Here is a 26,994-nt window from a genome sequence, read left to right on the forward strand (position 1 = left end):
GCAAAGGAGAAGCACTGACTTGCTTCAGAAGATGATTATTTTCCTTTATATTTACTTACATATATAAGTGTATATATGAAAGCATATAAAGTGCATATATAAGTGTATATATATTCATATATCTATATAGCTGTATGTACCTATAAATATAGCTATATAGCCACATACTTGTACTATTAAAAACAGTAAAGACATTTTACCAAAGACATTCAAATCCTAACCAGTGGGCAGAATCTGTCACAGGTGGTATATAGCATGCTGGCATCATGGAGACTCTTGGCCAGCAAGACAAATATTACAAAGGAAAAAAATACGACAACTGTCATAAAAAAAGCGAAAACAATCCAAATGAGATTGCTGTGAGAACATTTTCTGTGATGAGAACTGAAACTGCAAGTCATTGGTTTTCATTGAAAGCAATGCAACCAAGAGTTTGAAATCAGTCATGTCCCCTAACTGATGAGTCGTCTGAAATATGCCATCTTCAAGAACTCATGGATTTTGAGACTTCTCAGCTTCCTCATTTGTGATTGAAGATTTCTGTGAAAGGATATTTCATTTTTAAAATGAAATTAATAATAATAATAATAGCAGTAAATACATCAGGAACATAAAAGACATACTCTGAAGTTGTCCAAATTATTTTCTTCTTCCCAGTGAATAACATCTCTTTTTTTTTTTTAACAATCACATTGCAAGTGATGTCACACAAAGATATTTATATTTGAAGGTAGACTGGCAGACGTTTGTCCAGATACACTACATTTTAGAATGGACTGGACTTAATTTCACACTTGTGTTTGTTTTAACCTAATTCCTGCATGCCTGATGCAAGAGGTTCCAGTGAAGTCAAGGGGAGTAATTATGTGAGTAAGAAAGACGAGCAGGACCTGGCCTGAAAATCCTTCCTACCCTTGTTTGTGGGTCAAGGTTGGTCTGCCTGGGGAAGAGCACAATGCAGTGCCAACAGTGAATGGCCTTTACATGGTCCATTTCCGAGAGATCTAATGATACCACCAAACCACCAGGACTGTATGCACATAATGAAAAGTGACAATGCATTCAGTTGTGAAGGATATAAGACAGCCCTGGTAGTTAGGGGGACATTTGCATAATCACATTAACTTTAAGGACCTACTTTAAAATTGACCTAACAAAGCCACTCATTGTTGGAAGCCACAGCTGTCCGTGCTGATCTGACAGCATGCCTGGGCAACTTGTGTCGCAGCCCTCTTCTTCAGGAGGATTTAGAAAAACTTCACTGAGAAAACCATGGGGTCTACAGTATCCTGGAAAGTTGGGCATCCGACAGAGGATCTGCTATCTGGGGATCCCTGGGCTTCAAAACTCCAGAACTGCAGCAATTTCATTGTGATTGATGTGATCTAATCTAAAATAGCTTGCTCTATTTTTCACATATTTTTCATCAAGATTGTGTAAAAAAACACACGCAGGCTGCTTATTACTGTTAAGTACAAAATATGGATATTCTGAGTCCTGCTTATTTTGGGCTTGCCCAATTTACAGCTAAGATGTGAAAAAAAAACAGCAACAACAACAAAAAACCCATAGGTTGTACTCCAAACATGACATTGCAGCCACATGTTCCTGTAACGCTCAGGGAAGGGTGGATCATCATCGTCTTAATGCATGCCATGCACAATAGTTCTTCTACATTAAATTGATGATATTCAGCCAAATATGCATCTGGCAGGTGTTATTTAATAGAAAAATATTTATTCAGATTATCAATACATTTCCTGTTAGTTGGCCATATGCTAAGTTCTGATGAAAAGACAGCCTCTTCTTAGGTAAGATTTCATCTTCTTGCTCTTTTAGAAAGGCAGCCTTGTCCACCTTGAAAAACATATTTGTTTTAAGTATTTTCAGGATTTTCAGTCAAGCAAGGTGGTTCAGGATTAGCTGCAAGGGACTCCAAGTTTCATTTAGAGTATGTCTTCTTTGAATAACACTAACCACAGGTAAGAGAATGACTAGAATACCCATTCTAGGCTGGAAGACAAATAAAGAGAATTGTCAAAGTAAAAAAAAATAAGGTTTAGCAAAAGCGGTTTAGTCCTTTCTGAGAATGAGGTTGAGAAAAACTAATTTTTCCTTGCCCTGTGAGACCTAGTAATCTAAACTGTTACCATAAACTCATGAACTTTAACTGGATTTTGCTATAAATTATATATCAGTGATTAATAAGGTTTGGTATCCAAAACAATTCAGTCTCTACACAGTCATTCAGTCTGAAACCATGACACCCCACTGAACTACTTTACAGCCCTTTCAATTAAGAACCCACTGCTTCCATGTCATGCATCAGGGACTTGCAGTTTTGCAAAGGAGTATTCTGTTTTGCTAGTGCTCCCATGAAGATTGACACAAATTTGATCGAGTCAACCTCTGAAAATTTCATTTGGCATGGGAGTCACAGGGCCCCACTGCAGCTGGGCACATCCCCTGGCAAGGAGCATCTCCCTTCCAGGCTGGGGGCTGCAATGGGCTCTCTCTGAGCGTGCTGCTGTGCCAGGGGGCTGCTGCGATGCTGGCCTGTGGTTTCTCCTCAGTGCTTCAGCTGCCATCACCTGCTAAGCACAGAGAGGGGAATTTCTGACGCAAATGCAGAGGGATGTGGTGCAAAGCAGCAGCCTGGAAGCAAGGGGAGCCGCTGGTGAGGATCCACAGGTAAATATGTGCATGAGTGTATGCGTGCACAGAAATGTGACTGGGCAATTAAGATTAGGATTATAATGCATATGCAGAAAGGTGGGGAGTGAGAGGAGGGTAAATTAATTGCATGGAGAACCTCAGTGCTGACTCCCCTAACTTTGAAGTACTGCACTCCCAAGCCTTAATGATCTTTTAATTTATACTTTAAATGATAATTTTCCTTTTGATTATTCAAAAAAGATGGGCAACATTTTACACCAACACTTTACATTCAAGCAAAGAAAAGTAATTGAAAAGATGCAAATGCCTTTAATGAAAAGATATGCAGAACACACTTCTGAGCTAAGTAGAGGTAAAGTGAATAAGCACATTAATATAGGCAAAGCTTCATTAACCACAGTGTTATTTTATTTTAGGCACTTAGTACATCATGAAGATGAGCATTCTTTCTGCATACTTCTAACTGAACTTAGTATGTCTCCTGGAATAGCTTAATATTGCTAGAAGAGAAATATAGGTGGAGCAAAGATCCAAATGGAAGCTATGAAACTCTCCTTCAGAAACATCCATTTCAGGACAGCTAACACTGAAAGGAAATACAATTTCATGTAATTTAGGCTCACAAGTATTAATTTTCCACGCTAAAGAAAACCTCAGAGGTGAGGAGTGTTGAAAAGGAAAGTGCAGTGGTTGTGCAGTGTAAGCTTCTGACAGCCAAAATCAATCTTTGGCAAGGCAAATGACACTGCACTTTCGTTTGATCTTATTTTATGTATCCCAAGAATGACAGCATCCTTTATCTTAGCTCAATATCAAGATCCTTTATGTAATTCTTACCTTTGAAAATCAGCATTAGGAGGCTCCTATGTTCCCATGGATTTGGATATTCCCGAATGTAGCTCTGTTGTAATGAGTTAACTAGATAACTCATTATTCACAGTGTCTTGCATGTGCTTGTGCTACCTTGATGGAACCCAGGATTGAATGGACAATTTTCAGTATGGAAAGATGTACATGAGGATCCTGGGGATTTCTGTCTATAGGATATGTAATGTTTTCATAGGAGATACAAACTGAAGAGTATAAAGACATGAGGAACTCAGGAATCTATCAGCTTGCTCAGTAAGCAAAGTACCAAACCCCTCCCTGCCATCAGACATGTCTGGTACCACCCGTCTATCAAGAATACATCTGTAGTCACACTACAAAACATATGCAATCAGATGCCATTCCCAGCATCCCATCACATACAAACCCATGCAATGTGATTAACCCTAGCTAAAAAACAGTTTTTCCAAGTGAAAGGCTATCAGCAAAGCAGCATAGCATTTACCTCAGTCCGTTTCCACTAACTTGGCTCACTTGTACATCTAAATGAAAAGTTATCTTCAGAAAGTCAGGTTTGCCTTTTGGGTTCACTTGAATTGAGGTTAAAAAGTTGTGCACGTATGTAACTGATCACTATTCATTTCCTGATATTTGCTAACAGAGTAGAACATGCCAGATCTCTGCTCCACTATTTTATACAAACTGTAAATACTGACCCAGGATATGCGTGTGTGCACTGGGAGGACAGTTTGAGATGATGTCACATATAAATCCACAAGCATAGGAAATAGCCTATTTACACATAACCCCCATTTAAAAGCTATAGACTGTAAACGTTACAGTAAATTAAGCCTGTATGTAACAGAGTGAGGTGAGGTTTAAAGGCAGAGCAATATTTTTATTAGATTAACAGATACAGCTTCTTGGACCAAATGTTTCTTTGCTTGTCCCTGCAGCAGATACCAGCATCGCACTTGTGTCCCTGCAGCCACAGCTACCACAGCCTTCATGAACCACATGAGACGCATGGAAGAAGAGTGTGGTCCCCTGTCTGCATAGGAAGCTGGTGTTGTAAAATGAACCCCGGCAAGCCCCTTCTACATAAAGTTATATGTGGCCACGTTAGGAAGTCCAAACTCCTCCAAACGAACAGGAGCCCTGGGTATATGTAGCAAGGTAAGATCCTCGATCCAGCTGTTACTGCGTTTTGCTGTGCGCAATAGATGTTGCTGCAGGGACAGGTGTGGCCCACCTATAAACCAGCTAAATATGCTCCCTGGAGATGGAGAAAAGGAAAGGGAGTTCTTTCTCTGGGTACAACATGTCTTGGAATGCGAGATTTTGTTAACCTTTCTTAATATCAGATTTTATTCTGTGGTCACTTATGTTATATGCATAAATACACCACTTACCAGACAGAGTAGCATTGGAAGGTGATAGGCAGCTCAAAATTAAATGGGGAAAAAAAAATCCCTACCTCTTCCAAAGCCCCCCCGCATATTTCAGCACAATGTACATGCAAGCTATTTTCAGCTCTCGTAACTAACTTGTTGATCTCCATTTAGCAACTTCTGTATTTTTTCCTCTTTTTATGGCAGTTTGAAGGCGTGGGTTTATAGAGCAGTGATGTAAAACAACAATCTTAGAAAACAACCTAAATTAAGTGTCTGTTCATATCATTGGAAAAATAAAAGAGGGAAAAAAAGCAGATGTTCTTTGCTTCTATTAGCACTTTCAAAAACCTACACAGACTGTGCAGAGTGCTTTAACATTTAACTTTTCCATGGGATGTCTGTTTTTTTCCCTCCTGCTAAAGGTCCTGTTATGGAGACTGTTATCCTACAAGTCTTATGTTTCACTCGTATTTAAATATCTCAGCTCTAACACCACTGCTATCAGACTTTGTTCTTTTTTCTGTTACAAACTCAGTTGAAAATATCAAGGAGAGCCTTATTGAACAGTACAGTGTAACACGGCCCTGAGAGTTTCCATTGTGTCAAGCAAAATCCTCTTTTGCAAGACTTACTTAAGAGTATTGTATTGCCATGAGAATAACTCCAGCGCCTTCAAAGAGCCCGCGTGTTATCTGCTGCTCTGCTACCAGCAATGAAGGTGCCTTCATGGGCAGGTGGGGCTGTTTATTTCCATCACACACTCGTGCATTATGACACAAATCTGTAGGGTCTCTGTGGTAACTTCTCTTGTGAGGATACATCAAGCTGTACAGTTAGTGCTCCGGAGCGATTCTTTGCCGTACGTGGGATCACTGGAACAAATACAACAGCTCCTCTGTCAAGGCAGTAGCCTAACGATACTGCATGGCATGGCTTATAAGGCGACTGCTTGTCCCATCTGCGTACAGTTGCTCAGTTTGGGACTCCATCCATGCATTCACTGTGTCTTTCAAAAGAAAAATCAAAAACAAGAAAAAGAAAGACGGGAGAGAAAAATCTCGAGTAATTTCTCTTGAGTCAAGAACTCCACACAGTCGCTAGGCACGCGCAGCCTGTTGCTTGTTTTGTGCTTTGCCATATTATGTAGCAGTACAACAACTTTGATCTCCCGAGAGGTGAAGCGGAAGTTGGTCTTCACCATTAAATTTTTTTATGGATAGCAAAGTCCATCTTTCCACCTGCATCCAAAGAACTGAGGCAGCTGGCAGAACAAAGCACGGGAGAAAAATAGCTGACCAGAATCTATCTGAAATTGCCAGCATACAGGTGCAGTCTTGTTTTTCATCTCAGTTGCAGCAGTCCCTAGTGACTGTCAATGTTTTACTGAGACTAATTAACCCCTTCTTTGCCTGGGATGAACCAAAAACAAGAAAGCAACAAATAAAAAATAAATCAAGTTAAAATTATGTAAGCAAAGAAACAAAATAATCACATCTAGTCCAAAACTGTGCTGTGAATTAAAAGACTGATGCAAAAGCAAAAAGAACCAGCAAAAGTTTTGGGACAGCTTGGGATGGCAGAGACTGTTCCACGCATTTGCATGCTACTTCTAACACCTGAGCGAGGTGGCAAAGATAAGCAGAGAAATCACCTACTGCTGAAGCACAGCCAACTCTGGAGGAGTTGTTAAACAAGGAATAGTAGAAGTAAGCAATCAGCTTGGATAAGCACTGTAGACAGGAACTCGGGACATATAAACACTTGAAAATAAAGATAAGAATTTGGGGGTGGATAAGCAATCCCAAAGCTCCATTGCAGCCAAACAGCAACATTAACCATTCCTTTGGATCATCAAGGAGAAGTAGCCAAGGAATCCTATGATTTTTCTACTTTCTTGCTCGAAGAAGGCAGGAGAAATCCGAATGTGTTGTGCAAAAAGCAGGATAGTTCTCTATGATGCAGTTTCTGCAGTGCCACTTCTCTGTCTGGTTGCTCAAGTCCTAAACTATGGGCTTCTACTACTTCCCTGGGGAGATTATTCCACACTTTCAATCTTAGAATTTTTCCATTTACATGTAGCCTAAGTTTTGCTTCTCATTTTCATCTCATTCCTGCTGTTTATGCTTCCCCCATTAAATAGAAAGCATCCATCATTACTATTTACGTTTCAAATATTTACCTCTTGTTCGCGTCCTTTCTAGCTAAATGGCTGTCACTAGGCCAAAGTATATTTAGTTCTCTCAAAATCTCTGCGAAGCCAGCCCCGAGACCTCCCGTGCTTTCCGAGTGTTTCTGGTCTTCCAAGTTTCAGCACGAACGCAGAGAAGGAAAGAGGCCCTCTCTCCACAATCATCTGATACCTCAACATAGTCAGCTCAAAATAGCTCAAAATAGGCCAAAATACTTTTTTTTTTTCTTTCTTTTCTCTCTCTTTCTTTTTTTCTTCTCTGGTCACATAATGGGCATATGTCTAACTTCACAATCGGAGACTTTCTTCCCTTATGGAAAATATATTTGGTCCAGATTACCTTTTTCCCCAACATCGATATTTCCACAACAGCTTGGTTTATGATCCAACCACATTTCTGATTTCTCACCAATATTAATATAATTGGCAGCTTCCTCACTGCAATGGAAAACTGAGAAGTATTTGGGCCTCTTTTCACCTTCCCTCTTCAGTGTGACCAAGCTAGGAAAAGAGGCAGGAGGATAAAGGAAAAAACAAGGGAGATGATACTCTCTGCTGTGCCTGGCATTGCCTCCCGAGTGTCCTGCTTTTGCGGAGTCCATCCCAAGCTCAGCTCCATGGCTGCAAATTAGGGGGTCCTAGCAAAAGGGGAATAATGCATTGGATGGGGATGGAGAGGACAAGGCAGGCTGGAAAAAGGGGAAACGTGCCGTGAGGCAGCACCGCATGAGCTCAGCCTGGCACAGGAGCCACTCACACACATCCTGCCAGGCCGGCGCTCGGGATTCCCGTGCTGCAGCCGAACCCCCGGCCCGCCGGGCTTCCCGGCAGCGGCGGCCAGGAAGGCGCTGCCTCTGGACGCGCACGTGGACGGCTGCCACCCCGGGAAGCAGGGAGGGCCCTGGCGCCATTCCCGGCTGCGCTGGCCCGCGCTGCCGTCACCCGCGCGCGGCTGCGCCGGTTGTGCCTCCCGCATCCCTCGTCTTGCCCTGCGCAGGCTCGGCGAGAGGAAAACCGCCTCCCTTGCCAAGGCAGCTAACGGCAATCTAGCTCGGACATTTTATTCTGTATTAAAACAGAAAACACAGGCATTGCAACAGCTTGCCATATTAATTCTCTCTCTTTTTTTTTCTTTAGCCAGGATCAACCTGCCTAAACCTGGAATAGGTTTGTTTCACCTTCTCTTCAGCAGGTTCAGTGGTGAAGATGCCACAGTATCTTGGGGCAACCATCTTCAGGTCTCTCCAGGATGGTTTCTCTTACTTGAATCTTCCTTGCTGTGATTTAAACTCAGGCCTTTCATTTATTTATTTATTCTTAACTGGCAGAAGGCATGAAGTACAGTGTGTTATTTCTCTCTTTACGGCAATGTAAATAATTAATATTAATAAATAATCATCTATCTAATGAAATGGAATGAGATTTAGAAATATTAGTCATTAGAAATTTTGAGCTGAAGGGCAGAAGAGCTTAGTAATGCAGTATGACAAAACACGTTCTCTGGCTGTGAAGGGCTCTTAACTCTAATATTTCACGATTTAACTGGATTCACACTGTTAAATTGAAATTCCAGAGTGAAAGGAATTCTAAGCTTGCAAAATTACTTCCTTCCATTCATAAATCATATCACTTTGCATATATTTGAATGGTCAGACATCTATTTTGTCCCTGGAATGATTTGTTCTTTCATTAAGGGAGACTAGATGAAAGCCACAGATAACAGCTCATAGTGATTGAACATAAAGTAAAACTCCTTTCTTGTACAGGATCTGCAGCCCTAGCACCATGGCAATAATCTAATGATGCCAAAACTTGGATGCCCTTCAAATGCTTCGGAACAATAAGTGCTGTCAACATGACCTCTACAAGGTACTGGCAACTGAGAAACCCCACGCTGGAGTTACATGCTCTTTCTTTATGGATGACACATATATACAAAATCTTGAGGAAATGCTATGCTAGTCGAAAGCTACACTAGGGGCCAGGGTCTCCTCATTCTGATTTCGACCCTCCAAAATCAGGCTGCCCTTGAGGCCCCTGATAAAACACACAGAGGGGTGTGAACCAGAGGCTTTGTTGAAATACCATGGAGCAGTGAAGCCAAGCAGCTCCCACTGACTCCAGCAGGACTTGCCCAGCAATGAAACACGTAAATAGTCATGCTGTAGGAACCTCCCCACTGTAAAGTTCAGAGGAGCCCAGTCTGGGTAATGGTCGGGGGTGGAAGGCAACCACTAAGGCTGCCCCAGCACTTCAGCTCAAACCAGAGCAGCCGTCCCCGGGCCAAATGTGCGGACAATAAAAGATGCTGGTCAAGGGCACTTACAGCTCTACATCACTCCCATTAGAAGCAAAGTCTGGCCCTGCTGTTTGCCACTAAATTGTTTTAGTGGCTGCTTGTCCTATCCAAATCCATTTGTACCCAGTGTAGTATAAAACTAAAATATAGCTAAATATATTTTGCTTGCAAGCAAAAAATATTTTGGAATAGATTTGACACCTGTAAATGTTTTCTGAGGAATGGAAAGGGTGGAGAAAATAAACCAACCAGAACAGGGCACAGTTAATTTCCTATTGTTTCCCTCCTTTTTCCCAAAAGTTTGTATTTATTTACTATATTATTTCCTGAAGAGTAGTGTTAATTCTGAGTTGTAGAGATGGAATCATCTATAAAGAAAAAAATATGAGATCATTACAAAATTTTCACTGACAGAAATCATAGAAGAAGAGTGGACATGAAAAAACGCCCAGTTCTCCAGCAATGTAATATTTGCAATTGGACTGCAATTGGATTATTTATTTTAACTTAAACCATTGCTTAATGAAATAATCAATTGGAGGTACACCGATCAGGACCTGATGGATCTTCTCCTCCCCTACTAGGCTATTAGTATTAGGCTGCATATTTTTCAAAGGTCCAAGTAGTTACAGCCTGTATTTGCCCTGTTTCTGGCCAAAGATACTTCCATTCCTTAATTAGGAAGCACTTAAAATTGAGAGGAGCACTGGAATTGCAGCATGACCTGCAAATCTTATGGTGCTGCATTATTTCACATACTGGTTGGATTGTAAAATAAGCACCATCTCCTCAAATGATTTTAATGTATTGGTTTTGTTACGAAATCCATGCTTCAGCCGCTATGGTAGGTAGGCATTCCCATTTGTGGGGGACAACAACTCGTGTCCTTTCCTTGCCAGCTTATCCAACATTTATCTTCTCTCTCTGTTTTGATGGCAATTATCACTTATGAATGCAAGAAACCTGAGGGGGAAAAGTAACTTCTCTTTCCTTGCCATGGAACATACTTCAAGGCTTTGAGTTTTCCTGGCCAGACTCCATCCCAGATTTCTGGAGCTCCAGTGGGGCTTGCTCTGCAGTCTATTATAGCTGCCAGGGGAGATGATTACGCTGTGATAAGTTACGGTCTCCAACTACAGCTGAATAAACCACTTTTTACAAAGAAAGGGCTTTCTCGGAGCTCCGTCATCTCCTGCCTGCTATTGCCAGCTCCCAAAATAAAATCATTAGAAATGCCTGTGCAAGCCAGAAGACTGGGCACCAGGACTTTACAAAAGTACACAAACAACCTCCGAAACTGAGTCTCTTAAGTTATATGGCCTATGTGCTGACTGCTTGTCGGGTCATACAGGTGTGTGGCAGCAACTTGCACGATTCTGCTAAGATGAGGGTTAGAGGATCCACTGTTAGGGCATTCCTATACAGATTAGCTCGCAGACTCTCTCCAGCAGAAATATTAGTATCCCAAGCTTAAGACAGGGAAATTGAGGCAGAGGTTCAATTTACTTAAGGCCATGCCATAGATCATTGAAACAGCATGATTAAAACTGAAGAGCCATGGGCTCATGAGTTCTGAAGTAAGATGCAGGGTCAGGATTTTGCTCCAGTTAGAGATTTATGGCAGAGTAAGTAATGAATAAAACACTTTTGCTGTCATTTTTCTTAAGAACAGCTGTTAAGCAGCAACACTCATCAAGTGGGTCTTACAGATGCTACTTCAGAGGAAGAAAAAGGCAACTAGTAGTAGTATGTATAACATAGAAAGAAAGGAAATACATGACCGTGAAATGTAAATGGTTCCATAAACACATTTTTTACCCTGTCACATTGCCATCAGGTAACACGAAGCCTGTCCGTAAGAGAGAGAGAGAGAGAGAAAAAAAAGCCATGATTTGTAACTAAATCACTTATACATAGATTGTGTGGAGCAGAGGGCTGTCTAACCTGTTTTCTCTATAAAACCCTATACATATAAACATATATGTATTTAAGTACTGCTATTATGGCTCCCATTACTTATCTCTTTTCTAGACTAACAAATTCAATTCCTTGAACTTTCTGCATAGGTCCATAAAACTCTTGTCATTCCTGCTATTCTCCTCTGGGTCCTCTTCAGTTTGCCCACAGGGTTCAGTGTGTGGTGCTGGTAAGTATTCCTGCTGAAGCTTCAGCAGCCCAACTTGGGAAGAAATAATCCTCGTACTCCATTCCTGTTAATGCCAACACTGGGACGAGATACGATTCGTGCAGTGTTTCCTGAAGTTGCAGGGAACTATTGATCCACTTAGCTTGTTTCTGAACCTATTGCCCCAACATTTTTCTGCCATAAAACGGACAAGGCATTTTGTATTTTTGTCTTTGCTGTCTTTGCTTCCTTCTTCCTATACTTTGCACAAATTGTATTGGTTGCTCCTTTGCTGACTTGTATGCTCCTTTGCTGACTTGTATCCACCACCAGAAACAGTTTTAACTCTGATCATGTCCTGCAAAGAGCCTGTAAACTTCTGCTGTCATGCCTGAGTTTTATAAGTACTACCACATCTTCCAAGTCGTTAGGGGAAATGGTGAAGAGAAGTGACAGAGAACTGACCTCGGGGACCTTCCTTGCTGCATCTTCCTAGTATGATAACTAAACTTTGGTAAGTAAGTGTTCTCTGAATGCAGTTTTTTTTTTAAACTAGTTATGCATCAACTCCTGGTCCAGGAGGCTGTATTTCCTTACTTTGTTTATTAAAAATATCATGTGGCACAGTATCAAACATCTTAACAAAGTCAAAATTTATCACTCCCATTATGCAGCCTTATTCATTTAGCCCAGGTACACTGCCAAAGAGTTAAAGTGTTCATTGCCAGTGTTTTTCATACAAGGAATTTTCCAAAAAAATGGTTTTTAAATAAGTACAGAACTTCTCTGTGAGAAACTCTCAATGTTAGCAACATTTACTGTGATATTTTAGTTACTGTTGTTTCCAGAATACTGGAAAACATCAGCACTGCTGATGTTTTTCTTAAACAAATAAATCTACCTAGGATCATTAATTAGATCAATGACTATTTCAACAAAAGTTTTAGTTTCGGGGATGAAAAATCCAGGTAAAAATATTGTGACAAAAAATCGTGAAAAGAGCCGACCTAGATTAAGCCCAGCAAAATGGAAGCAAATGTCATCATTTCAGCTTGTTTTCTGAAAGCTTTTTCCCCATTTTCAGACAGCACTATGATCCTAGATCACAGCTTTAAAGTAAATTTGTCCGCATGCTTTTCATCCCAGAGCAGATACCCTGGAGCCTTAGGGTAGCAGCGCACAAACCCTCCCACTCGCACCTTTCTAGCCCAAGACCGCTATGAAGACCGTGGTAAATAACTGGCCGACCGGCCTAAACAACAACAAGAACAAAAAGCAACTTTCCAAAAGTCCAGCAGCAAAGCGGGCAGCTGTATCGCTATATGCACGAATGTAGCCGGGAGAGAAGGAGCCCTTTGGGCGAGGCGAGGCACGAGCGGGCGGCTGGGGGTGGCGGGCGGCTGGCGCTGGGACATCTGGCGCGCTGCCACCCTCGCGTTTCTCCATTTCAGCTGGGCCCTGCCGCGGAGGGCGGGAGGCCGCGGCGGGAAGCGAGAGCAGTTGTGAGGGGGCCCGCGCGCCGCGCCGCGAACCGTGCGTCCTCCCGGGAGCCCTTAATCGTGTGTGACATTCCCCACCGCTGACAACCACGCGCACGACGGGGCCTGTTTTCCACCCTGCTGCACTGCGCAGCCAGCGCGTCCCCGGCAAGCGGCACCGCACTGATTCTGCACGGGAGCCCGTGACAAGCGTGAGGGAACGGCACTTCAGAAGTAAATTCTCTCTCTTTGCCTCACTAAACTCTTATTCGGCGCACGGGATTCAGCCTGATCCTGCAAAATGCACTCATGTGAGTGACTCCATACAAGTCACAAGAGAGGTTAACCAACCCCGAACTGAGGCTTTGGGCACAAACACCAACATCTGCAAACGTGGAAGCTGGGTCGGTCTGTGATCAAGCCCTACGAAAGCCTCCAATATATATTCCCACACATATAAAAAAAAGAACTAAACAAAAAAAGATACCCTGAGCCCTTGCAGGTGTTAGAGTGCTAGATTCTTAGTTGGGGGAAACCAGCAGGGTTTGACTGACAGCAGGGAAGCAACCTCAGCCTACAAAAAGATTGAATCTTCACAGTGCTTGACCAGTCTGTCACCTCAAGTCACACTCTTTCCTCTCCCAGCAAAACTTGTTCCTAGAATAAGTGACCTGAGCTAAACACCAGGTTTATAGCCTTTGGCGGCAGGCCCAGTCTAAGTGCACTTATCGCTCAAGCTAAAAGGGATTTTATCCTTTAAGCTTTCTCCCCCACACCTCCCAGTTTTTCATGGCCCAGGAGAAATCTTCGTTGGTAATGGCATGAGCTGACCATCAACAGCCTTTATTGCATCCTCCTGTTTAAGTGGCATGAAAAAGTCCCAGCAAGTGCTAAATATTGCTAAATATAGCTCTCTCAGTGAACCTGACTGAATCAAACTGTTGCTACATGACAGTGTAAGTTAATTTGCTGGGTTTGGGATGTGGATCTCCGTTAGAGCAGGACGCAGGAAATTGCATGCCAGACTATGTCTACACAGCTCTACACACTTCAAGAGGGCCCCCTTGCTCTTCGGCTCAGGGCTCGGGACGCCGTGGCCCGGAGGGCTGGGACCAAAGCACGGGAGCAGGAGTTTTGGGGTGTGAAAGGGGAGCCGTGCGTGCGGGCGCAGCCGTGTCCCTCGAGCGCGGCCGCCGAGGAGCTCCCCTCACGCTGCCGGCCGGGCAGGCAGGGCCGCAGGAGCCCCGGCCGCGCCGCGGATGCAGCGCCCCGCGCATTTGCTGCCCCTTCTGCCCTTTTCCCGATAACACTTTCTCATTACATTATACCAACGCACAAAGGGGATTAACCACCCCATATAAGCTTATTATAGGCTTATGTGGGCTGCTGGAGTTTGGCTTTAGGTGGCATCTCTTCTAACGAGCGTGGGGCTGATGTCAATATTACAGCCATGACTGTATATCCCCATTAACTGTTAAAATTAACACAGGACACAAAACCAAGCTGATTTAGCCACTGTCTATGCAAAGCTGTCAAGATACTGATGATATATATGCAGAAAAGATGGCTGATGGTGCAATGGCAAAATAAAAACATTTGAGTGGAACTAAAGGAACACTTAGGGCTCATCCTAAATAACCAGTGCCAGGTGAGTAACGTATAACAGGTGGCAGTGTTAATAAGTTGCATTCACAAGGCAATGCACTTTCACCGGCAGCAAGGGGTGAGTGGGCAGAGATTGGTGCACATTAAAAAACTAGTGCAAGGAAGCAAAACAGGCTATTTCGCTCATCAAAATTTGGGAGAGGAGAAAGAGGAATAATCCTCAAATTGCTAAGAAGTGCAGTGCAGAATGGGCTATGTTTAGATGTGGAATAATACCAGGATAATCCAAGTCTGAAGGTAACCCCAGAAAAAAGATGAAATTCAGGTTGTCTCCATTTTAACAGAAAACACAGGCAAAAAGTTTAGGATAAGCAATTGAATACAGAGAGGGCCTACTACTCTGATTATCTTCCTAAGAATGGAGCAATAAGAGACCTCTGGAAAAAAAAGTATTTTGAGAGAAATTTTTATTAATTTTCTTTTCAACTCATAGCCAACTTCCTTGGAACTCTCTCAGCACTAAACAAAACTGCGTGTGCTTTACAGTGGTAGAAAAGCACAAACAGGAGCTGAACAAGAAGAGAGGTTCACAACTCAGAGTGTTTCAGCTCCAAGTCTTACTTTCATCACCAGAAAAACATGCACTGACTCACAAAATGTGTGAAATGAGGTTCCTCTGTTGAACATGTCCACAGAGTACCATTAACCATTAACTGTCTTTCTGACTGCCAGCAGAGCAGGATCTAAGCCAATATATTCTGCAACAATTTCCTTTCCAGCTCGTACCCCTGCCTGCGCTGACTGTGCCACGCACATTCCAAGGCCTTAGTGAATGTAGGCCTGGGAGCGATTTCTAGCCTTGGAGAAATATTGGTGATTTTGCTCTTTCTGTCTCACTCTTTTTCTCCCCCCTGTTCCAGCTATACCTGCATTTTACGTGACTACAGTGCTTTCAAACAGCTATATCATAACAGTCTGTCGCAAGTGTATTGGGTGTTTCAGTTTGCCAGACCTGTCATCATAAATTAATTACAGGATGTTGCAGAAATGGCTGAGTTCCAGCAGCATCTTGCACAGTTTAATATAGCCCCATTTCCCCATTTCGATGTATTTGTGGTTAGATAAATCCTCAGAAAATTTACAGCTGCTACACACTAGTTTATTATACTCCCTGCCTGTGCAGGCAATGTAAGTGCAACAAGAATTTGATGTCTTCTTAGTGCATAGATTTTACTGATACTGCTTTACCGGTGTGGAAACATTTTTCCGCTAAAAGTGGCATCTGCAGTTTCTTCTGAGTATTTGCATCTGAGTCTTAGACAGGAATTGTAAAACTTGTTTGCCACAGCCTGACACAGTGCAAAATCATTTGACTTGAGAAAGGCCTCACAAGAAGTCAGGTGGATGGAGTTCTGGGTGAAATGCAGAGCAATCGCTTTCATTTACAAGAGCAAACTAAAATAGCATTTTGTACGTGTTTCAGGTTACATAGATTAATGGATAAACTACAGCCTTGATGTTGCTACTGAAAGCCTAGACCTTGCTGACTTTGCTGTGGCTTTCCTTCAGTATAGGGGTCTATTTTGAGCAGCTTGTAGGACTGGAACTCTCCTGTATATAAGGCCCTGCAGCAACACGGGCCACACGTGAGGGGAAGGCAGCAACCAAGGGGCATTTAACAGGCAGAACTGAGGGTAACACTCTTGCCAAAAACACTGGGAGCAGCGCGAATCTAACAGGTCAACTAAGTGCCATGTAAGAAAAGGATCACACGAAACCTCATGTTCAAAACAGCAGCAGCTAGAAGCATGGTGTGAAGTCTTCGTCTCCACTCTGTTTTACACCAGATGAAGAGTCTGGAGCTGCGTGGACCTGCGCAGAGGGACATGTTGCAGCAGGCATCCGTGAAGGCCTCCTTTGAAGACCTCTGCCAGAAGAATTACAGACCAAAGCTTCAGCCATCCTGGCTGGCACCACAGGCAGTGTACAATGTGGACTTTTCTGCACTGGGTTTAGGAAAGTGCAAAGTAAGGAACTGTTGGAGAGATAGGAGAATCTTCCTTGTGGGTTCTAAGAGTTCATCCAAAGAGGCTCCTTTAAATGGCACAAAACTTAATGTATTAAAAGGTGAAGTGGTTAAACACCTAATTTCTAAAGCCCCCAAAACATGACCGAAGCCACCAAAGCTTTGCTCTACACGCCTTCCTGCTGTCTTCTGTTCCTTCTTCTTAAGTTCCAATTTCTAATTGCCACATTCTTGCAAGTCTCCCGCCCGACACTAGCTTTGTCAAGTTGCTTATTTCCCTCTCTTGGGCCTCCTCTCGTTTCTAATCCTTATGTGCAGTAGTTTTGCTTCAAATGTAGATATGTATGTTATATTTCAAGCAATAACCCCTCGCTTGAACTGATACAATATGTTTTTACAGGCACAGGTGCATAGCTGTAAATTAATTTATCCACAACACTTTGGAGAGCCATTAGACAGAATGGGGAAGAAAATACACTACAGATGTGTACACTCATCTTCCCAGCCTTGCTTCACTAGTCAGAAAATACTTGTTTTTCTCCCAGTTTCCCACATTCAGCAAACAGGCTGTAGCGCTTACATACTAATTTCATACGTGCTAGAAAAAGATCATTAAAATCCCCCACCACGCTTTGTGTTTACCAAACAAGTGTTTTCGCTTTAGTCTGTTCCCGCCCGAAATGAAGTATTTCCCATTCACCTCAGCAATTGGAGCAGAAGGATGCAGTGAATGAAGTGCCTCATTACCAAGTTTGTATCCGCGCTCCGCGCAGAACGGCGACCATGCCGGCTCTTTTCCATAGCTGTCTGCTCTTGCTTGTCCTGGGCCTTTGTTAACCCTAAGTGATCCTGACATCCAATTCTCCGGCAGACAATCGGGTCCAGCCGGCAGATTTAGTTCACTAGTCAACAGAGACTTTCGGTTGTCATGTTCCTCTGTGTTCTCATTAGCCCTTGCTCGACTGTGATCCGTCCCCTATTGCCTTCTGAATTAAGTGATGCTACAAACACGCTACATGCGTTTTATGATGTCTGTTCCTCAAATTATTCTGAGGAAAAAAACTAATTGCAGGCTGATGGTTATTGGGAAACACAAGGCAAAAACGTGCCACCCCTTCTTTGCTGTTTTGTTGAGGTGCCCGTTCCTGGTGAGCGCCCCGGCAAATGGCAGGAGCTGCACCCGCGCACCCTCCCCACGCCGCCACGACTCCCGCAAGGACAGGCCCCCGCACTTGGCTGCTAGCAAGGGGCACCTGAAAACACCTAGTGCTTCATCTTTTTCATCATACAGATTTTTACCTGCTTTGCTCCAGCCCTGGAGTAGCATCACTGGTGAATGGCATTGACTTGAACCTATACAACCTCCTCGGTCAGGTGTTTGCAACTCTGCTCTTTCAAATCACAACTTGGGGAGCAATTTTGCAATGCACTCCTGCTTTAGGATACTTAATGTAGCTCTCCTTTAATTACATGAAAGCAGGACCGGACCCCTTTTCAGTAGGTAATCTGAATCCTTTTGGAATTAATTTCTTAAAATTTAACTCCCTCAAGTACTTAGAGAATTTTGAGGAGATGCAGGCAATGTACATTTTACAGTGATTTGAAAAATCATCTTGCATTAACATAAAAACAGAAACAACGGATTAAAATCTGTTTTTTTTTTTTTTAACAATCACTCTATTGAGAACTGTTTTTCCTTGCAAGTTTAAAAGGATGAATGTAGGTAGGCATAGTCAGAACTCACCATCATTGAAGAGAAAAACAATGTATTTACTTTAATATGAATGTATTAGCCATGCTTCTAAGTAACAGGTAAACTTTATGCCTAACCGTAATTTGATTAAGAAGTAGTCTGTATGTTTTGATAATTAAAAAAAAACGTTAAAAATGTTGTTTCTTTAAACGAAAAAAAAAAATCTGCTAAATAAATGCAGAAACCTCTAATACTACAGTGAGACAGTAGAAAACTATAGAAGAACCTAACCAACCAGGAGGTTAGGAGGAAAAACTATAAAAACAAAAGATACTGCAATTATAGGAGGAAAAAAAAGAAAAAAAAAAGTTTATTTTCAACTCCATGCATTTTCATGTCTGGGCTCTTATCTGATTTCTTCTGCTTAATTGTTATTTGGAGCTGTGCCTTGGAAGACACGCCGGCTGCCTCTCCTCGCTGTTGGAAAGGGTGGCACGCCGCTCTATTCAGCTGCAGAGCAGTGAACATAATTGGAGCCCCAGTTCGCAGGCATGAAAGGAGGTGCTGGGCCTTTGATTGGAGCTAGCACCGCTCCGCGGTGTTTATCTCAAGTGTTATTTCTGTCTGCCGTGTCCACGGTGCCAAATTAACATTTCACAAAGCTTCCCCATGAGCTTCCAGGTCTTGGCTACTGCTCAGCCTTGCCTGGTGTGGAGCCTCATGTCAGGCTCTGCCCTTATTTTAAATGGGACCCTGGACATTTTTAAAAACGTAAGATGATGGCATTTTTCTCTCCCATGAAATCTGCAAATCACGCAGGATTATGTGCATCTTTCCAAAGCTGAGAGGTAAGAAGCCGTAAGCCCTGCTGCAATTAGGCAGCCCCAGGACTAACACACAGTTTGACATCACATATGACAAGGGAGACACACAAGATGTGGCACCACATGTGTGTAAGTTGCATTTAGGGCACACAATGGCACCAGGCACAGCAGAACAGGGGTTGTTAGCAAGAAACACTTACCAATGGGGCCAAAAAAGACTATTTGCTATTGTGTTTTACTCAGAAAGAAACATCTCTTCTAACTTTAAACCATGTGCAGGGAAGATATTACAATATATAGCAACTAGTCTTCTGCATCTGGCTGCATTTCACACATCAGTGCCCAACATTGTTATTCTCACTTCTTTTTTTAATGGAATCAAGTGCCCTGTCTACTAAATAAGGGCTTTCTAATTTTATGTTATTTATTGCTTCAGAGGGGGAGGAGGAAGAATTTCCTAGCAGAGTAAAAATAAACTGGACATTATCAGACAGAAAAAAATACCAACAGTAACTCATAGAAAGTGTTTCATTTAATATAAAATGTAAATTATTCAGAACTGCAGACAATGAGTGAAATCATTAATAAAAGTTCACTACAAAACAGATTAAAACCAGATTAATGACACACAAGTGAATGGCTACACAAAAAAGTAAAACAAACAACGTGGTTTGACATAAAATATTTTGTTCAGACAAAAGATAGTGTATTTGGCAATACTGCTGCCAAGGCAGCCATAAAGTCTAACATTGCACATTTTCTGTACACATAAAACCCTCATCTGAAAACAGGAATGGCTAGACTTTGTAATACTTACTTTGATTGGTAAGCGTAGGGAGTCCCACTGAAGTCTCACTAGTTGCATAGGTTGTTACTCAACGATTTGCTCCAAAGCTGCAAAATGCAGTCCAAGTGACTAGGTGCTGTGAGAAAAATCTTTTTATAGCTTATTTTTTCAGGTACGCAGCAGTGTTAGACTTCCTTTGGAGTGTCACCATTCTGAACACTGCTTTATTTGACTTGCAACAAATTTTGAACTGCTAATTTCAAAACTTCTGTCGTGGCCAGGCTTGGTTTTTTTAGATCACACTTTCCGACTCAATTCCCTGCTCACAATGGATTGGTCTGCAGATTTTACACTTCCCATCTCCATCAGAATTCGACTGAAATGCCTGTTTAGCCTATGGTGGGGGCTAATCACATGCTAAATTCTTTCAAATTTCCCTTGTCAGCAGGCTTCTCAGGAAATACCTGTCAAAGTAAACTTCAGATTTTACTGGTTCAGTTGAATAATTGAGTTCTGTTGATTTCGAGGAAGGGGGCTGTGGGGGGGAAATTATTCTGAAATGGGCATCCACCACTGGTAAGTCACAACTGGCACCATTTTGGTATTTCCCCCCCCACCACCTTGTTTTTTTGTCTTTTATTTCTTGATAATCGCAGAGGTGAGATCATAATTGCAACATTCAGATACATTTTTCTCTATATAGTGAATGTCACATCAGTGTCTGGAATTAAATTATGACTACACATCATAGCATTCAGGCTCAAAGGCAATATTTGCCTTTCCATTTGTGCTCGAGTTTGAGCCTCTCCCTGCTCTTTTCTTCTTCTTCAATTCTACCCCATGGGCTGTAGGTTCATCTTCAACACCATTAGCTGTAATTGATGATACAGGAGTATCAAGATGCATTAAGTTGCTCTGATCTTCTATCACATCCTTCTGTATCCTTTTCTTCTTTTTCTTTGTACCTCTAGAGGAAGGTGGAAATAAAAACAGCAAAAGAAACACATAAAGTTAACTCAAGTTTAGGGTTTTTTCCACCCACACCTGACATGTTAAAGCAATTGCTGCCTGTCCCCCTTGAGTACAAGGCTGAAACAGCTACAAGAATTACCGTTCCACTGCGGAACAAAAACAGAAGAAAAGAGGGACAAAATATAGAAGACCATTCCAAATCCATTAGTCTGCTTTTCAGTGCACGTCCTTGTGCTGCTTTGAAAAGAACTGCCCGTGTTCTTAAACACCAGCTGAAGCCATGATTAATAATCAGCAGATGTAATAAAAAATTACCAACCTCCTCATCTCATAAAAGTCATTGCACTTTTTTTTTTTTTTTTTTTTTCTCCTAAGCGCCAACGCCAACATACTTGCAATTGAAGAGAAATTTCTGGTTTATTTATTCAACTACTGTAAGAAAGTCAGACAGGCAGAGTGGAAAACATTAACCTGCTCATTTTAACTTACCTGAAGTAGGATACATTTATGAATCAGAAGTCAATTTAACATCAATATATGCTTTTCACACTTCATACAATACCAAAAGCAACAATCCAGCCAGTATTCTCTTTTATCTTTCCCAGTTAATGCCATTTAAAAATGGGATTAGACTGGTATTGTTACCGATGCCAGGGATAATGCACAGTTTACACCACTTCTACCATGAACTCCCATTCTTAGCCAAAATTGTAACTTTATTTAACTATGAATAAGTAGTAATACTTAAGAGTTAAATCTTTCAAGGACAGGTGCTGTCTTTGCTTAAAATATGTGCTGCCCATAGCACAAACAGGTCTTGGTTTGTGACCGGAACTGTTAGGTGCTGCTGAAACATATGTAAACAAGTGGATGAATGAAGACTAAGATAATAACGAGGTGAGCAGAGTTACCCCAAAAACGTTGGTGCAAGAACAGCATTTATTTTTGGTGATGCTGTCCAAATGTAGGAAAATTTTATAGATGAAACCCTTTGTACATCAGCGTTATCAATGGAATTATGGCTATTTGCCTATATATACGTATTTTTTTTTAAACAAACTGTGTATTCTTGAAATATGGAAATTGCTGCAGTTCTAATAGTGGAACATCCCCAAAGAAAAGGTTGTGGAGTTGAAGCAGCGTCTGCTTTAGGACACTGGAATGATTTGAGAAGTACTGCTGTCTGAGCAAAGATGGGCATGGAATCACGATTAAACAGGAGGTTATGTACCAATCCACCAAACTACGCATCTAACTGGGCCTAACGCATAATCATGTGTAAATTTATAGAGCGAGCTCTACCTAGCATAGCTCAACAAAACCGCACCATGAAAATATATCTAAGAAGACTTTGTCTGTACTGACACATGGGATCAAATCACTAATATTAGAAGGGTGAGGCTAACGTGCAAGTTTTCAGTATTAAACCTCACCTACTCCAAGTCTGAATAGTAATTTTCATCTTCGTCGAAAAGATAGATTAACTCTTCTTAAAGTGAATATGCCATCAGGTCTTGCAGTTCTCTATTTTGCAAGAAATAGTGCAGCCATGAGTACTATTCTAATAGGTAAAATAGCAAGCACTCATCTTCAGGCTCAAAGAAAGGTAGAATGAGTTCTGCAGTTGCTAAAACAGTTTCACTTCTCCATAATGAAGCTGTGTTCTTGGCAATTATATCTCACTTGATTTTTCAAAAATTTATTTACTGCATAATTAGCATGTGACACGTACTGAGTGTATTTTCACAGAAAATAGGAAGACAATTAATGTTTTAGGTGAAGCAAGTATTTAAGTACAGATGGGACTGTATCTCAAGTCATGTGATGTTGCTAATGGATGCTAAAATAGAAACCTTTTCCAGTTAAAAACTTCACATCTGCAAGCACATTGTTTTCTAGGATATTTCAAGACTCGCTAATTGCGGCAAACAAGAAAAGGTTTCAGAGAAAAAGAAGGGAGAAACTTAATGATGTATCTGCAAGTATTATTCTAAAATGTTTTACCATGTAATCTGTACTGTACAGATAAACTTGTAAACAGAAACATGGAGCAGCCTTTCAGGCCAGGGGCACTAGAAATGCAAAAAGATGCTCCTCTCTTCCAGCTTTCTGAGTAAGGCAAAAGCTGTTCAGAAATAGCTTTGTATGTGCAGTCACCGCAAACAAAATTACAAAGATGAACAGATCCCATTCTACTGTGTTCTAGATCATGGAATAACTCAAAAAGTATATGCTTGCAGATCTGAGCTTTAGATCAGGAATTGCATTATCTTAAAATTCAGTGAAGGCAGCTGTCCATCTGCTCCACAGACGGACAAAACATGATGAAAGTAAAGCAAAAGCAACAAAAACGTAACCTCTAGAATGTCCTGGAACATGGAAGAAAACCACAGCATACGACTGGCATACTGTGATATCCTGACATCCTTCCAGTTCAAACTGGCGCTCTCCTGCCAAGGCACAGCACCACTCTACTGCTGCAGGCCCTGCCTCACGCTCTCCCTCACTCCTAAGCACTGAAACGACCTGGTACCCTGAAGCTTGCCCCACTGCAAAGCAGTGACATGAAGCTTTGGAGCAGTGACATTCACGTTCAGACTGCCACGTCCATGGTGTTCCCAGGAGGAAGGACCACATTCCAGGTGTGTTTCTAGATCTCACAAGTGAAAAGGCTTTTGGACTTTACATTTTCAGCATGCCAATTCAGATTTGTGTAACTCAGGTTAGTTTCCATCAAAACAAATATTTCGTATTTCATAATACTCAGGATAAAAAGAATTTAATCAAATTCAAATAATTCAACATTTGAAATTTGTGGTCCTACATTCTTCAGTGGTTACCCTGGAAAGGTCAAGCAAGAAAAGTTTTTCCTTAAGTTCCACTAATGTGGTTGAATCATATCAGATTTTGGAGCCTGTCTTTTGACATATTGTATTAACTGTTAAAGTAATTCCATGGTAGGGCATTTCCTTTTGTAATGTAAACTCTACTAGAACACTTCAGCCCTGAATGAATTTCTGTCAGTGGGCAGTTTACAGCCTCTTCTTCCTCAAACTTGTGTGTTAAGTCCCCCACTCACAATTCATTTTCAAATGTAGATACGGCTCGAGATAGAAAATTAGGATCTAAAGAAAAGCTGAAACCAGATATTTAGCTGCATCTATACTATATAAGCACAGATTATCTGAAGACAGGTCCAGTCTGGAAAATGATCAGTGAAATAACTTTATTTAGATGACAGATGTCTGTAATGGTAAACAAAAGAAGTACTTCCACATGTATTTTTCATATATAAATGGCTGCAACAAGTCAAAGATGTCAGGGAAGCTCGTGTACAGAATGTTGAGATCTTGTCTGCTTCCAACTTTCACACAGTGAAAACACCAATTTTTAAAAATACAAGCGTCGCAAAGATGTTAGCTTGCTCATCTTTTCTGTATGTGACACTTTTTCAATTTGCCTTGATTAATTTCTAGAAATTGCAAAAGTAGTTTGCAGGTTGTAGCACCAAAGGTTAATACAGAGCCAAGGGATGCCACAGGGTAAACCAGGATCTCTGCATTACACTTTTGATTCTCCTCAGGTGTGTGCACATGTGAGTGTGTGTACGTACCTATATGTATAAACTAGTATTTCCTTCACATTGGGTGTCAAACCTTCTCTTTAAATAATTATCCTGAAGCTAATTTCTTGTTCTGCTTGCTAAAACAAAGTAAATCCTCTAACATATCTCAAAATTTCCAAACAGCAGTTGCAGAAATAACACTGCAAATGGTTTTAAATATTTCTTGCTTACTGTGTTGCTGCAGGTGAGTCTGTTTCTGTGTCATGCTCTGAGATAAATTTTGGGTCTTCTGACTTAGTGATGACTGGTGACATCTGTTTAAAAAAAAAAAAAAAAGCAGGAAGGTAAGAAGACAGACAATGGGGCCAACACATGTACATTGAAAACCCACCAGCTTCCTGAATAAGGAGAGAATATACCTCGTTTGAAAAAGAATGTCTATCAGCCATAAAATGTTAACTCCTATGCGGTTAAAAACAAGGAAACAGTACCCCTGCTTTAAAAAAAAAAAAAAAGGCACACGCTACTTGCAAATAAAAAGCAGTTTTCAGGTGTGGGTAAAAACACGAGGTTATGAATCTGCTTGAAATAAGTTTAAAATACACAGTCTGTCTCAAAATAAGCTATTTCTGCTACCGAATGAATAAATAGAGCATGATAAAAAGCCATTTTATTGCACAGTTTTACCAGCAGCAATATGAAACTTACCTATTTCTCTCAACTAATCTAACCCTGCAAGTTTTGTTCAAAAATGGTTCAAACCCCTCCAGGCTACGTGTAATTCCAGGCTCAAAATAAGTAAAAACTAAGAGCATTTCAAAGTTGAGTATAATTCACTAGTTTCCAGTGTAATTGGGATCATACCCAATTTGCCTTCTATAAATACAGACCTCTTCTAATACTAACAGGACTGCAAGCATTCCCATAAAGAAATGGTAAGCAGCCTTCCTGTGCTTACCACCTTTAGGGACAGGCTGTTTTCTCTAGCTTCTCCTAAGAAAGGCTTCACAAATGCTCACTATGGTTTCATTTTCATGGAGGAGAGAAACCAGCACAGTTGACAGATCAGATGTCTCACTAAGAAGCTCACCGGGACCCAATCTACGCTACTCATCCAGTTGAGAACATCACCACGACCAATGGAAGAAGCTGTGGAAAGGGGCAGTCAAGCTCTGGTTTCAGAGCTAGGACCATAACGCTGTCATTAAGGAGCTCTTCTCCTCCTCTGCTGTTTCAGGTTGACAGGACCTGTATGTGTCTGCTTGGCATGGCACACACAAAAGCAGAAGTTGGACGCAGGCAGGAATTGTAAGCACGGGGACTGATTCCTAGGAAGATCCCAGGAAGCTGCAGAAAAGGTCACTTTCAGGATACTGGAGCCTTAGGCCAGAGAAGAGAGAGGGAGATTAGATCTGGTACTTTCCCAAAAAAATAAGATTTTTTTCAGGGAGCAAAGAAGGATGGGCTTTAAACTAACTCAGCCCTCAAAAATCAAAAATGTTGCCAAAGTTTTAAGACTGTTAGTTCAGTTTCAGAATTATAGCCAGCCTAAAGCCAAACCCACTATTTTTTTTCTGAATTTCTCAATTAGATATCATGCTAAAAAAGATCAGTCTACCTAGGCCTGCCATGCACAGAGATATTCATCTGCTTGTAAATGAAATGTTTAATAATCTGATATCACCCTATATTGCTGCAGGAAATGGCCAGTTATTGACACTGCTGTCTCCAAAATCCCTGTTAGAACTCAGCAGTATTAAGGACCATCATTCAGAAGCTATGAATTGCCTTACAGCTGCTAAAAGAAGTAATCACAGAATCAATGAAAACTTTCTGAAAGCAACACAGAAAGGGGAGGGAAAAAGAGACTTGAGCCTCTAGCTTGCTAACTATTCGTTTCATGTTGTGTGGCCTCGTAGGCAGGGTACACTGTAGCCACTCCATATGGAACTTAACCAGAGAGAAAACAAAGTGGTGTTTCCACAGCAATTCTTTAAAATTAAGAAATGGTTTCACCACTTTAAAATAGAAGGCAATAATTTTCATCAAAGCTTTATTTTATAAACCCTAATGAATAAAACTTAAAATTCCCTTGTCAACAACTAGTGCCCAATTTTAATCCAGGGTCAAGTGAGGTAATCACCTTGCACACACAAATTAAGAGTATATTGGAAACTGGATTCTTATGTCTCAAGCCTCAGTTCTAAGCTTTGAACAGATACAGTTTAATTACTTTCTGAAACTCAGGATGGAATTAATTAAAGTCAGTGTTAGTGTTTGTATAAAATTCCTACTTTATTATTATTTTCCTGCTTCCTGGTATTATCTTACCAGCTGAATATTATTTTACTGATGACTTAAAGGTAACAGGAAAAAGCACCGAATGACTTCCTGAAGTTTTATAAGCACATTGCTCTCAAGAACCACGTTCGAACATTAGTCATTAGAATAATTCTGCTGAAATAACACAGTTCACTGGATTGATTAAAACAAAAACCACAGTTTTAGAATAAAATAAGGTTACAGAAAATCTC

The 26,994-nt window shown here is 41.3% G+C and overlaps 1 protein-coding gene across 2 annotated transcripts in view; it reads right to left on the minus strand.

Moving 5' to 3' along the window:
* Positions 1-20,467: 20,467 nt before the first annotated feature.
* Positions 20,468-26,994, minus strand: part of AHI1 (Abelson helper integration site 1) — an 82,761-nt gene continuing 76,234 nt past the window's right edge. For both annotated transcript variants that reach the window (XM_088529858.1, XM_088529857.1), the window contains exons 24-25: positions 24,692-24,774; positions 20,468-20,890 (exon numbers count right to left, since the gene is read on the minus strand). In XM_088529858.1, coding sequence (XP_088385984.1) covers positions 20,662-20,890; positions 24,692-24,774 — 312 coding nt within the window. In that variant the 3' untranslated portion in view covers positions 20,468-20,661. The remainder of the gene's footprint in view (positions 20,891-24,691; positions 24,775-26,994) is intronic.

The sequence above is a fragment of the Tinamus guttatus genome, unplaced genomic scaffold (genome assembly GCF_059628265.1).
Source record: "Tinamus guttatus ecotype Peru unplaced genomic scaffold, ASM5962826v1 Tinamus_guttatus_pri_ptg000351l, whole genome shotgun sequence".
NCBI classification, from domain to species: domain Eukaryota; kingdom Metazoa; phylum Chordata; class Aves; order Tinamiformes; family Tinamidae; genus Tinamus; species Tinamus guttatus.